Source organism: Phaseolus vulgaris, chromosome 1 (genome assembly GCF_000499845.2).
Source record: "Phaseolus vulgaris cultivar G19833 chromosome 1, P. vulgaris v2.0, whole genome shotgun sequence".
Classification (NCBI taxonomy): domain Eukaryota; kingdom Viridiplantae; phylum Streptophyta; class Magnoliopsida; order Fabales; family Fabaceae; genus Phaseolus; species Phaseolus vulgaris.
This window is the reverse complement of record NC_023759.2, coordinates 3042250-3054798: the sequence shown is the minus strand read 5'-3', so window position 1 is coordinate 3054798 and position 12549 is coordinate 3042250. Positions and strand designations below refer to the sequence as shown.

Below are 12549 nucleotides of genomic sequence, written 5' to 3'. Positions count from 1 at the left end.
TTTTATTCTGAAATTTCAAATCCTAAATAATAAATATAATTCAAAACCAAAAAAATATATTTAAAAAAAATCTGGAACACAAAATTAAAAATGCATTCTAGATAAGATTTTCCAGAATTTAAAAATATGTTTTCGAAATCTAAATCCAAAATATTTTTGGAAAAAGGTTTCATAAGTATTTTTTATCCACAACCTCTTTTTGTTTAAAATTATTTTCGTCATTTTGAAGAGACATTTTCATTTTCAAAAAAAGATCGGGTATATATTGAAATTGATATGGTAAAGGGAGAATTTGCCTTCTTCTTTACACACTTTTTTTTTCTTCAAACTTTTACTCTCTTAGCAATGCATATCTTAACATTATTTTAAAAATTTGTATTTTGTTATAAGATAGAATAAATTTTGTATTTTTTTATTTGTCAGTCAGAATTGATTGAAAAATATAAATTAAGAGAGAAAAATATTAAACAAGGTACATGACATAAAAAAAAAGTTAAAAAAAATTGAATTTAATAGTAAGAAACCGTGTTGAAAAATGAGTTTTAATAGCATTTATATTTCAAAATTTCTAGTGTAGATTTTTTTTAAAAGTGTGTAATATTTTTCAAGTTGTGAGAATAGTGAATTTTGATAATTGATTGAATTTTTTTAATTGCCTATTAATATTATTGAAATGATTTTTTTTAAATAAAAACTTTTATATTAGGTATCACTACAATTTGACATCTAAGCTATACTGACACCTCAAGTAACAATAAAAATAGAATAATATTATTATGATGGAAATTATTGACTTAACCACGGGAACAAATCATCCTTCTTACAAAGAAAAAATAATTTAAAATAATTAAAATTTGTCTATTTTATCGAGAACTTCTATCAAACACCATGATTCAATATTATTATATTAACTCTTTCGATGTATGTAAGTATAATTATTACATAATGATATATATTTTTTTTATTTGAAATAACCGTTTTCAAAAAAGTTTCAAAGTCTATCTAGGTTTTATCAAGTTTGTCTCTTATTAATTGGATTAAAGTAAATATTGATGATGTTGTTAGAGATTCTCTTGACCTTGATGCAATTTTAAAAGGGAGTAGTATGAGGGAGTTTGTTGGTAATTTTTCTTCTTTCCTTGGAATTGAGTCTTCACTCTTTGTTGAGTTTATTAAAGTTATCATTACTATTAAACATGTTATAACAAAGAGGAGGTTGATTCTACCTTTGTAGGTATTGCTTTTTCTTTCAGACATATTTATATTTTGGTCTATTGTAAATGAAATAAATATTTGTCTTTTTGTAAAGATATTGAATTTAAAGTTTTTCATATTTTTAGAGAGGGCAACATGATGAACTTGCTTCTTTAGAGTTGATATGTTTGGTATACTTAAATATGTTTGGTATATCAGTGTGTCGTCTAACATTTCTTTAGATTTCTTTCATAATAGGTATAAAATTCCATACATATAATTTTGCTTAGACTATCATAAGAAGTTTTGTTTGTATTTTTTTGCATGAGTTTGATTTAGTTCTCTATATTTGTTTGTTCTTTTTTCTCTTTTATGTTATGTTTCATGTAATGACATATGATTGATGGAGCATTGAATCTCATCTAGCTAAGATGTCAAGTTTCATAATAGTTCATAACACTTTTTATAAAAAATATATGAAAGCATAAGTCTATAAGTTTAAAAATTGTAAATTTTCACATCCCTTAAAAATACATTTGTAAGAAATATAATTAAAAAATAGTTTTAGATTAGAAGTGATATATTTTAAATGACACTTTAATATTTGATTATTAAAGTGAAAAAATATATGAATAGAAAAAAAATTATTCTTGAGGTTTTATTTTAAAAGAATAACTGTCTCTCTATAATTTATCTTTTTTCTTTCCTATGCCTCTTCTCTAACTTTTTGATACCCGATCATAATCCTAGTTAGAGTAAGTTCAATTTTGCTCATTTTTCCTTTGAGTAATTTTTTAGTTTTTAGGTTTGTTTCGGTAAATGTTTTGCATGTAATGTTTTTAGCTTCAGGATTAGTCTTAGTTTAGAGTTATAGTAATATAGGTAGATATTTGATCAGGATTTTGTGGTGTAGGTTAAGCTACCTTTAGGCTTTGTAGGATTTGAACTATTTATGAGCACATATGCTCAAACTCAGGTAAGGAGAGCTAGTTTTTATTTTTCAATAGAACCATAGGTTATAAATGTGGAAGTAATACGGTCACCAATTTCAAATTTGTTTGTCTTTAAGTAAATTGGTGTTTTGATTTAGATTGAATGTGAAAATATAACCATGATGAATTTATTGATTTGATAAAATATATGTTGATGGTGATTTAAACAAGTTATTTAATATTTTAAATTATATTATGAATAATTTGAAGTGTAAACAATGAAGTTAGTATAAAAATAATGAATTATATATATTAGTTCACATAAGAACTTTTATGATACTACAACTTTAAGCAATATGGTATAAATTTTGTTTTGATATGTTTGGAAAATTTACTCTTTGAGATTTAGTTTTTTTAGAAAAAACTTAAAAAATATCAGTTTTATGAGGTTTCAGTTAGCATTTTTCGCTTAAAATGGTGCAATAAAATTAATTTTATTTTCAAGTCCACTTTTACTCAAACGAGAAAAGTTCCAGTTCAAGCAAAAATCTCATCCATTTTTGCTCAAATAAGAGAAGTTCTCACTCATCAGATATTTTGGTTCAAACTTAAAAAAACTTAAATTATTATTGTTTATTGTTTTTAAGTATTTTTTTTATATTTAAAAACGTGGTTAAAAATCGCTTAGAAAAAAACCCGCGAGTTCTCTTCTTCTCACACTGTTATCTCTCACGCAGAACATTGCTGAGTTCCTTTTCCTCACACAGTGTCGCCAGTTCCCTCTTTCCGACAAAGCTCTCGTCGCCGGCGACGAAACCCTTGACGCCGTCTTGAAACTCTTCAAGAACTTTCCGACGCTGACGAAACCCTATTGTTAAGCCGCTCCGAAGCTTTCAATCGAGGTAACCCATTCTTAATCCCCTAAATACTGCCTCTTCACTGCTGTAAAAACCACATAATGTCTTAAATTGATGTTGATTTGAGGCTGATTTGGAATGTGGATTTGAGGCCATTGAAGTTGAGATAGTGATTGGGTGGGTTAGTTTTGTTTGGAAGAAGGGGTTGGTGTCTTCACTGCCAGGTCTATCTGAATCAGTTTGGCCATAAACCGTGTATCGATGCTGAGTAATATGAAGATAAGTGAGTTTTCTGATGAAGCAGAGGAAGAGATGACTTGTACAATTATTTTTTAAACAAGCTAACGGAAGAATGAATTTTGTGTGAAGAATGCGATTTGAGAAATCTCTTTACAATTTTTTTCTTCTTTTAAGATGAAATTATCAATGCCTCACACTTTGAAGGACAAATTTTGCGATTTCCTCTAAGTTTAACCAACTACTGAGCATGCTTTTTTCAAAAGCTGAGGTTTCTTGTTGATGTTGCGTGGAGGTTTGGTCCAGGCATCGTGTAAATTTTAGTATGTTGAGCAATCTAAAGCTTCACAACTTTTGACAAAAATGTCACATGACATGCAAGATGAATAAAGCCATTTTTTAGCAACTACTAATAAATGAAAAGAGAGGGAGAACGCGATCCTTAAACAACATTAGCAAGCTTTCTCATTTGTTAAACATTGGTCCTTTTTTTTTTCTCATTTTTTTCTGGTTCAACTTTTACCTTTTTACTGAATGTGATTACTTTTGAAGCATTCTATCTTGAATAAAGAAATAAAGGCCCAACAGTCCATTTGTTTCTGCTAACTAACTAGTGTTTTCCTTTGTTGGCTACAGATGTTGAATCGTGTGAGGAATAATAATAATAGCTGCTCATGGCTGTTGTTTGTAGTGAGGCACTACTCTAGAATTCAACCCCCAAGACCTGTTTCTGTTGAACCAGTAATCAGAGTATCTAACAATGTTGCTCGCCTGGATGCTCCTAAAGAAGGTCCAAAACCCAGACAACTGTTATCATTGCCTCCTTTTCCTGGTCACCCCTTGCCTGCCAAGAGCTCAACTAGTGATCCTGGACAGCGTGATTATGTTACTGCTGTGAATTGGATTAAGTATTACTTCAAGGGTGCATGGGGTTCTGTCATTGAATCCCATTTCAGAGAGGGTCTTGTAAGTATCTACTACTTATTGTATTTACAATTTATTTTAGCTGCTGCGGTGTTGTTATATAGGCGCTATAGTGCTATCACAGTGACATTTCTTGACTCCACAATTGCAACTCTTATTGCATTCACTATCATTGTTATGGTTGCATTGCAGCATGCGTCCTGCATCCTCTTGGCATGTCTGATAAGTCTTCAGCCAATTGAACTTTTGAGTTAATAGAATGCCAATTTTTGTTTGCAGATGACATATTTTTATATACACATAGAATTGATATGTATCATATATTTCAACTGTTATGTGACTTCTGCTGTATGATATAGCTTATTATTGGACTTCCTCTATTTCCGCAATCCACAATTGATAACATTGATGTGCTGCCTAATCTTATTATATACTTGTTAACATTTTCTTAAATTGGTTGTACAATCCTTACTGGGACCTTTTCTGAAAGAATTGGTGAGAGGTTGAATCTTCATATGCTCGAGGGAACATAGAAGTTACAACACATGGTAAGAATTAAGATTAAGAGCCAAGTCTGTAAGGGTTAGCATGTGATAACATTGTAGGTTTGATTTCCTACTCACCCGTCTCCCACAAACAGACCTTAGTGCTTACACCTTCAATAAAAGCAGATAAAAGGAGGAATAAATAATAGAACCAGTGCTCATTTCCTACAAAATATTGAACTTGGCCAATGTACCAAGTAACTGAATTTGCTTAAACTTGTGGTTCACAAATTATTTTCATATTCAAATTATACCTTAATTTCAATGAAAAACATAAGGGCTTGATTTGTTTCCAAATTCCAATTATTGTAATTCCTTTGTGTTAAGAAGGTCATAATGTTCAATTTGGTGGTCTTGGAGGCACCTATAATAGAAGAGCTAACTTAGCAAGGAAGTGCTTGCTGTTGTATACATGATGCTTTTGAATATTCTGTTTGCTATTGATGAGAATCTTGGAAGGTTGCTCTTGAAGGAGGGTTGACTATCTCAAGCTCTAAGCAAAGAATCCATGGTTTAAGGCATGGGGTTGCTTATGCTTGCTTTTTGGTTGTAGAAAGCTTCTTGATTGAATCTTGGAAGGTTTCTTGGTTGGTTATGATGTAGGTTTGTGGAAGCTATGAGGAAGAGTGGATTCAAGTTCTTGCTTGAATTTTGATGTTGTAGGCAAGGTTATCAAACTCGAGGATCTACATAAACTCGTGGGAGCTCCATAAACTCAATTCGTAAACTCGTAACTCTTACAAGTTTACTTCATATGAAAAAAATAATAATTTATACAAATAACATACTAATTCAATATTTCAATAATATAATTAAGCAAAGCAGTTAAAACAAATAAGTTTGCAATACTAAAATAACTACATTTATTAGCGAATGACAATTATATAAGTTCAAAGTACCTTGAATAAATATGTTCATACAAATATTACAAAACATAAATTATTAAAGACAGAAATTAAATAACTAGAAATGGACACATGTCAAGTTTCTATGTCCAATCCTCTAGTGACATCATCCTCTCCATCATCATCTTCATCACATTGTTTTTGAGATGAATGAGGTACCTACTGATTAAAGAAAAATAGTCCTTTTAGGACTATTCGCCAAGAAGTTACAAATAGAACACCTTTTTTTTATCCGTCCGCCCATCAAACATAATTGTGAAACATGTTCTCTTCCACTCATCCCCATATTCTTGATGGATTATATCAGTTTGGTGCACTGCTTGCTTCAAGAGCTTCTCTCTAGCATCAGAACCTGGATTTTTAATTGCACTCTTGTGTAAAAAATTCAACAACTTGAGCACCAACTTCTTTATAGCCTTTTTAAATTATTTGATTTATAGTAACTTGAACTTCCCCCTACTACTACCAACTCTTTCTTTTCCCTTAAAACCAAACATACTTTGTCTTTCTTCAACCCCCTTACTTTCTTTTCAGTCTTCATCAATTATATTCAACCTTCTTTTCTTCAATAAAGCTTCCTAGCTTCTACAACAACTTTTATCATCAAATTTTTTATTCTTATGAAATTGAAGCACATGGTTTAGAATCCTCCCTAGTTCCAACAATATGATGCTTGAATCTAAATATTCCACCACTAACAATCTTTGAACAATAATTACATTTCATTTTTTACCATTCCCATTATATATATATATATATCCCATGCTATCCAATATCTGGTTTATTTCCTACAACATTTTTACTACTTTTATATGACGAGGATGCACTTGGATTGCCTTGAGTTGATCTTGATCCACTCCCAGACATACCTTAAAAAAACTTGAATTTAAAAAACTGAATTTTTTGTAATTAAAAAACAAAATTCAAAAACCCTAATTTAATCCCTTGCCTGCTCTAGTTCTCATTTTCAATTAAAAATTAGAAAGAAACAAAAATCTTTGCAGAGCACGACCAAACCAAACATATCTAACGTTATTTTACCAGATGGCCACGACAAAAAAATCATTGTAGAGCGCGACCACATCAGTCGACAACGCACCACTACACAGGTGGTAGTGTGGTGAACAATTGGAACAAAGACGATGATGACAAACATAGTTAACCTCATACCACCATGCAATGGTGATGCGACGAACAAAGACAATGGTGAACAAAGAGAATGACAATGACAAACACGAACCAACGACCACAAACAAAATGTGAGCAAAAATGGAGGAGACGAACAAAACAAGTGAATTTGTTTAATTCCATAGAGGAAACGATATAGATTTGGGTTTAAAAATTCCCTCTGAACTCGCCAACTCGATTGCAGACTCGCAAGTTGGACCGAGTTCACAACTACATAAGGCTTTTGCATATAAATGACTCTTCTTTCCGAAGTAAAAGTCTTTACAAAATAGCCTAAGGAATTCCTTATATGGAAGGCATGGGAGAAGGGAAGGAGGCCAAATACTCCTCTCTTATACATGTAACCAAACCTAAGGTTACTAAGAAGTCTTTTCTTGTTTCCTTGCAAACTCTATACCCAAACAAAGGGTTTATTTCCTGAAAACTATTGCCTATTTTTTTTAAAAGTTTCCTAACTTTGTAGAGCTTTTACTTTTGCCTCTGTCTCTTTACTTCATCCATAGTTTGAAGTAATTCCTTCCTATTTATGATGACTTCAGTTATTACACTCCAAGGGAGATTCTTGTTAAACTGTATTTTCTTTGCAAATTGGAAGAACTAACAAGATATTAGCATATACATTTCTGTATTAAATATTATTTAGTTCATACCTAATGGTCAGATATAAATATGGTAATTGATAAGTGTACTTATAGGCCTTGTTCCTAATTTCCTATTCTAGGTGCAAATGGAGGACGAAGTTACTGCTGACTCTTACACTCAGAAAGAAAATCTGATGAAACCTATGCGAAAGGTATTCATGTCTATATCTATCCTGTTAATTCACTATTTTCTATGAAAAAAACCTCTGGGTAATTTCCTCTTCGTCTGTCTCGGTTTTTCAACAACAGATTTTAGTCAATTGCTTTAGATTTGTTTTAGGTTTAATAATACTACAACTTTACAGCTTAACTGCAGATTAGACCTAATGAAGTGATGAAACATGGTGCCAGAGTTCACGTTCCTGTATCAATTGCTGAGACTAGGGTTTCCAAAAGATACGATGCTATTCCTTGTGGAACACTATATCCAAATGCTGATGAAATTAAGTATCTGCAAAGGCTTGTGATTTACAAGGTATACGCTTTTGTTCAATATCAAATTTATTTTATTTCTTACAGTCTTATGTTGCTATTCTTATTGTTCAATTCCATTAAAATATATTTTATTTGTTGCGTATTGTGCTCAAATGTAATACTTTCAGGACTCAGCTATTATTGTGCTTAATAAACCTCCAAAGTTGCCGGTTAAGGTTCTAATTTCTATTTTTTCACATTTTTACACTAATTGACTTTGAGTTTATTATGTGATTTTAATTTCTTGCTTATGACTTTGTTAGGGGAATTTACCAGTTCATAATAGCATGGATGCATTGGCAGCTGCTGCACTGTCCTATGATTATGATGAGGGCCCTAAACTAGTAAACTACTCTTAACTCTTCTTGTTCATCGTTACAGGGGAACGATTTGGCATATACTTCATCTAACAAATAGATATTTATTCAGTTAGATATGCTGGCACCCCAGTTTTACTAAATTATTAGCAGATGAAAATCTGTGGCCACTCTGAATGGTTTTTTCAATTTGCTAGCTTAGTCCCAGTTTCTCATTGGATGAAAAACCTTCAAGCGAACTATCAATAGGAATAGATTCATTTGAGGCACAGTCCTATAATTGAAACCAAGACAATGAATATATCTTATGCTTAAAAAAGATACAGACTCTCGAGTATTCAATCTATCTTTGTTGATCTTTGAATATTTTTCTTCTTGTGTCCTTCTCACTGACAATTATTACATTTGTTATTGTTCGTATGTGCGTAGAAGGAGTCATTTAGGATTGTCTGGCCTGGCTATATGTACTTTTAGAGACTGAAATGGAATTTTAAGGTATGCGGGTTGACCAATCCCACCCTGTATCGGGCCTGCACGTGCTATGGGTTATGCGGGGCGAGCCTAAGTGGCCAACATGTTAAAATATCTGCATTGACATCCCTACTTTAAAGGCTTAGAGATGACATAAGAGAAATATTATCACATCTAGTTATTGGGATACGACCCATTGGTAACAATAATGTGATTATTAGGAAGAGAAACATATGATGTTAAAAGAGATAAGGGAGGGGTTATATGGTTTGTCGCACCACAGTTTAGAACCCAAGAGTCCTTACATGAAGTTTTAGAAACATTAAAAGAGGAATTGGAGTTCTTACCAGTCATGGTTAGATAGCAAGTACTAGAAGGTAGCTTCTGATAGACTCCATGAGAGATTTTAGTTGTCAATTTTAACATGTAAAGCAAACGTTCCTTCTTCAATCGAAGATGATGAAGGAGTCTTGTCCGGATTTCCAGAATTTGAAGTTGCATGATAAGCCTTCCCTAAGGGCTGTCCTTTTAATTCTACTAGACAATTGAGATTAGATTTTTCTCTTTTCCTTGTAGCTCGAAGCAGGTCTCTTTAGTGTGACAATGAGAGCACCAACAATCTTCCTTACCTTTAAGTTGAGTTTGAAGTTTGTAGGATTTAACGTTTGGAACCCTTTCCAGAGAACATGGCAGCTCTTTCAGTGGAGGTCTCATTCATCATGACCATTCGACAGGTCTCCTCACCTTAGACAATGTAGAAGACATCAGAAAGAAAAGAAAGTCTTTCCTTTCCAAGAATTCGTGCCTTAACAGGGCCATATTCAGAATTCAATCCTGATAAGAACTTAAATATCCGGGATCATTTAACGAACTAAGAAAGAGTGACATCATCTTTGCTATTTTCAAGCTTCAAATTTTGATATTAGTCCAAATCAATCCAAAACCTTTTTCTACATTTCATAATATTATGCAAGAGGAGTGTCCTTCTTGGCACCAAAGATCTTGCTTTCTAACTCATAACTTGTAGAGATGTCCTGTTGCATGGAATATGTATTTGCAAGGTCTTCTCAAATTGCATGGGCATTGGAGTAGAACATATAATTTGTACTGATTTCTGTAGTCATGGATCCCCATAATCATGTAATAATTTGTGAGTCATCATTGTCCCAAATTTGGAAATTAGGATTATCTTGAGATATGGCCTCTCCTTCTATATGGTTGAGTCTACTGGTATCCTTTAAGGTGCGTCCGATAAATTGAGCCCATCGGATATAATTTTGACCATTAAGGCGACTATCATTAGGAAAGTGTGGAAGATCAAAATTGCTTAGTGGAGTTGTTATGCTAAGATAAATAATAGGGATTCCTTAGCCTCCCTCCTAAGCGAAACGTTACAGTAAGACAAAGAGCTTTGGCGACAGTGACAACTAGCGACGACAACGAGAGTGGTGATAGAACAACCAGTTGGGTGCACTTCATGCTACCCCAATAATCAAAGGAAATCGGTGCATTTCAGGCAACCTGAAAAAAGAACCATAGCTAAACAGTAAAGAAGAAATGCAGAAGCAGGGCCCCTAACCAAGTTGAAAGGATTAATTTGGATGAAGGAAGATTTTTTATTCAATTGAATTATTTGAACCAGTACATCAACCTCTATATATAGAGAACTCTAGCCATAAAGTACTTATTAGAAAGAGATCTTTAGAATATTGTAGTAACAAGAAGCTTCTAGTAGTACATTTAATATCCTACTAACAAAACATTGATTATTTTCTTCATAGTATGTCAAATGGTGTAATTAAATTTTCAGCTCTTCTACTCTATTAATCTGTTTTGGACTGTGAAGATATTCATTACAAATGGTTTTTGCATATTAAAAACACTTAATTATTTTGTTGGCCCTTTTCAGGTTCACCGTCTTGACAGAGAGACCAGTGGCATCCTTTTACTGGGGAGAACTAAAGATAGTGCATCTCATCTCCAATGGTTGTTCACTAACATTAACAATGCCAAATCTTCTTGTAAGGTGCCTTACATACAAGAAATAATGAACTCCTATTTTCTGTACGTCGTGTCTAGTTAGTGAATCTTTGAAAACACTCTGGACAACTGATTGATATTTTCATTTGAATTTTAACATTGATTTGTTGTTTTAGGCTTGGAATGATGCATGTGAAGCTACGTATCAGAGGTATTGGGCATTGGTCATAGGGACTCCCAAGGAGAAGGAAGGCATAATTCATGCTCCTCTTTCTAAGGTTTATGATCTCTCATTTTTATACTCTTCTTTATATGCATTCAGTGATAACATGTTTAATGTGGCTGCCACCTTCCTGTTTGTTGATTGCACGCCTTCTTATTCCAGGTGCTTCTAAATGATGGGAAGACTGAGAGGATAATACTAGCTAATCATTCGAGTGTAGAACCACGCCAAGAGGCTGTAACCGAATTTCGGGTGCTTGGTCCGAAGATAAATGGATGCTCATGGGTTGAGTTACGTCCACTTACTTACAGAAAACATCAGGTATCTTGGTATCAATTTTGTATTCTCTCTCCATCTGTTTATTGCATGATGAATTCTTTATTTGTTCAAATATGGTAAGTTTAAGATATCAGTTAACTTTTTGAAATAGTTCCCTGTTTAAATATATTTCTGTTTTGCCAAGTAAATGTGATTTCTGTTCCCATTTTCCAGTTGCGCGTTCATTGCGCTGAAGCACTTGGCACACCAATAGTGGGTGACTACAAGTATGGCTGGTTTGTGCACAGTCGATGGAAGCAAATGCCACGAATCGATATCGAGCCAACCACTGGAAAACCATACAAGTTGCGTAGGCCAGAAGGCCTAGATGTTCAGAAGGGAAGTGTTTTATCGAAGGTTCCCTTATTGCATCTTCACTGCAGAGAACTTGTGCTCCCCAACATTGCTAAGTTTCTACATGTTTTGAACAATAGTTCAGAAGAACTACACAGTTCACTTAACCAGCAGCCTGAAGTTCTACGATTTGTGGCAACAATGCCATCCCATATGAGAATTAGTTGGAATCTTATGTCATCGTATTTAGTCTGAACTTAATTGCATGATGCAATTTGTTAATTAACTGAAGGGAAAATAGTGTTAACCAGCATTTTAGGCAAGGTATGCTTTGCTATTCAAAATTTATAGTGTTACTCTATCACAGGTTCAAGTCCAAGTACATTGAAGCAACATATTGAAACTTCTCTGATTTGTCAGAGTTCACTTTTTGATGAGTTGAATATATATCTGCATCAATGTACTCATGTTATTAATTTGTTCATATTTTCTGGAGACTTTTATAACGAATTCTGAGGTATAACTCGTATTAAACAAGAAGAATTACATACATATACTCTTTCAAAATCTTATTTGAGACGATCCATTTCAGAATGGAAGTGGGTAGATTAAGACTTTGATACTGTATTGAAAAAAATTATCAAATAATTGTCATGTAATCATTACAAATAGTGAGGTTCTTTTATAGAAGGTTTCTAATTGTTTTTGACAAAAATACTCTTGATCAAAATACGTTTTTGCAGCGTCAAAACATGGAAAAAAATATATATTCACTACATGTAAACAAATATCTATCAAAATACCTACAAAAAATGTTTGTTCTCTAATGAAAATATATTTTTATTATTAGTAACCATCACGATATGTACTGTCTAAAATTTGCTTCCATCGTATACTTTGAAATACGCAATAAAAATGTTTTTTTTTTATTAAGGGTGACTTTACTACAATAAGTTTCCGTTGTATATTCCGATAAACTTCGTGGAATTAAACAATGAAAATGCATTTATGACAAATGAAATTTTATTATATTTATCGACAAAAAATTA

At 32.7% G+C, this 12549-nt stretch overlaps 1 protein-coding gene across 2 annotated transcripts; it reads left to right on the top strand.

The window, feature by feature from the left end:
• The first annotated feature begins 2795 nt into the window (after positions 1–2795).
• Positions 2796–11972, top strand: LOC137816600 (RNA pseudouridine synthase 3, mitochondrial). Of its 2 annotated transcripts, XM_068619802.1 has the most exons (10): positions 2796–3028; positions 3857–4186; positions 7504–7575; positions 7740–7898; positions 8026–8073; positions 8161–8241; positions 10595–10711; positions 10842–10943; positions 11051–11209; positions 11381–11972. In XM_068619802.1, exons 2-10 carry the CDS (start codon positions 3857–3859, stop codon positions 11753–11755), a joined length of 1443 nt encoding a protein of 480 aa, XP_068475903.1. In that variant the 5' UTR covers positions 2796–3028; the 3' UTR covers positions 11756–11972. The 2 variants fall into 2 exon arrangements, with proteins under 2 accessions (XP_068475903.1, XP_068475904.1); XM_068619803.1 differs by lacking the exons at positions 2796–3028; positions 3857–4186 and adding an exon at positions 4566–4692.
• The last annotated feature ends 577 nt before the right edge of the window (positions 11973–12549 follow it).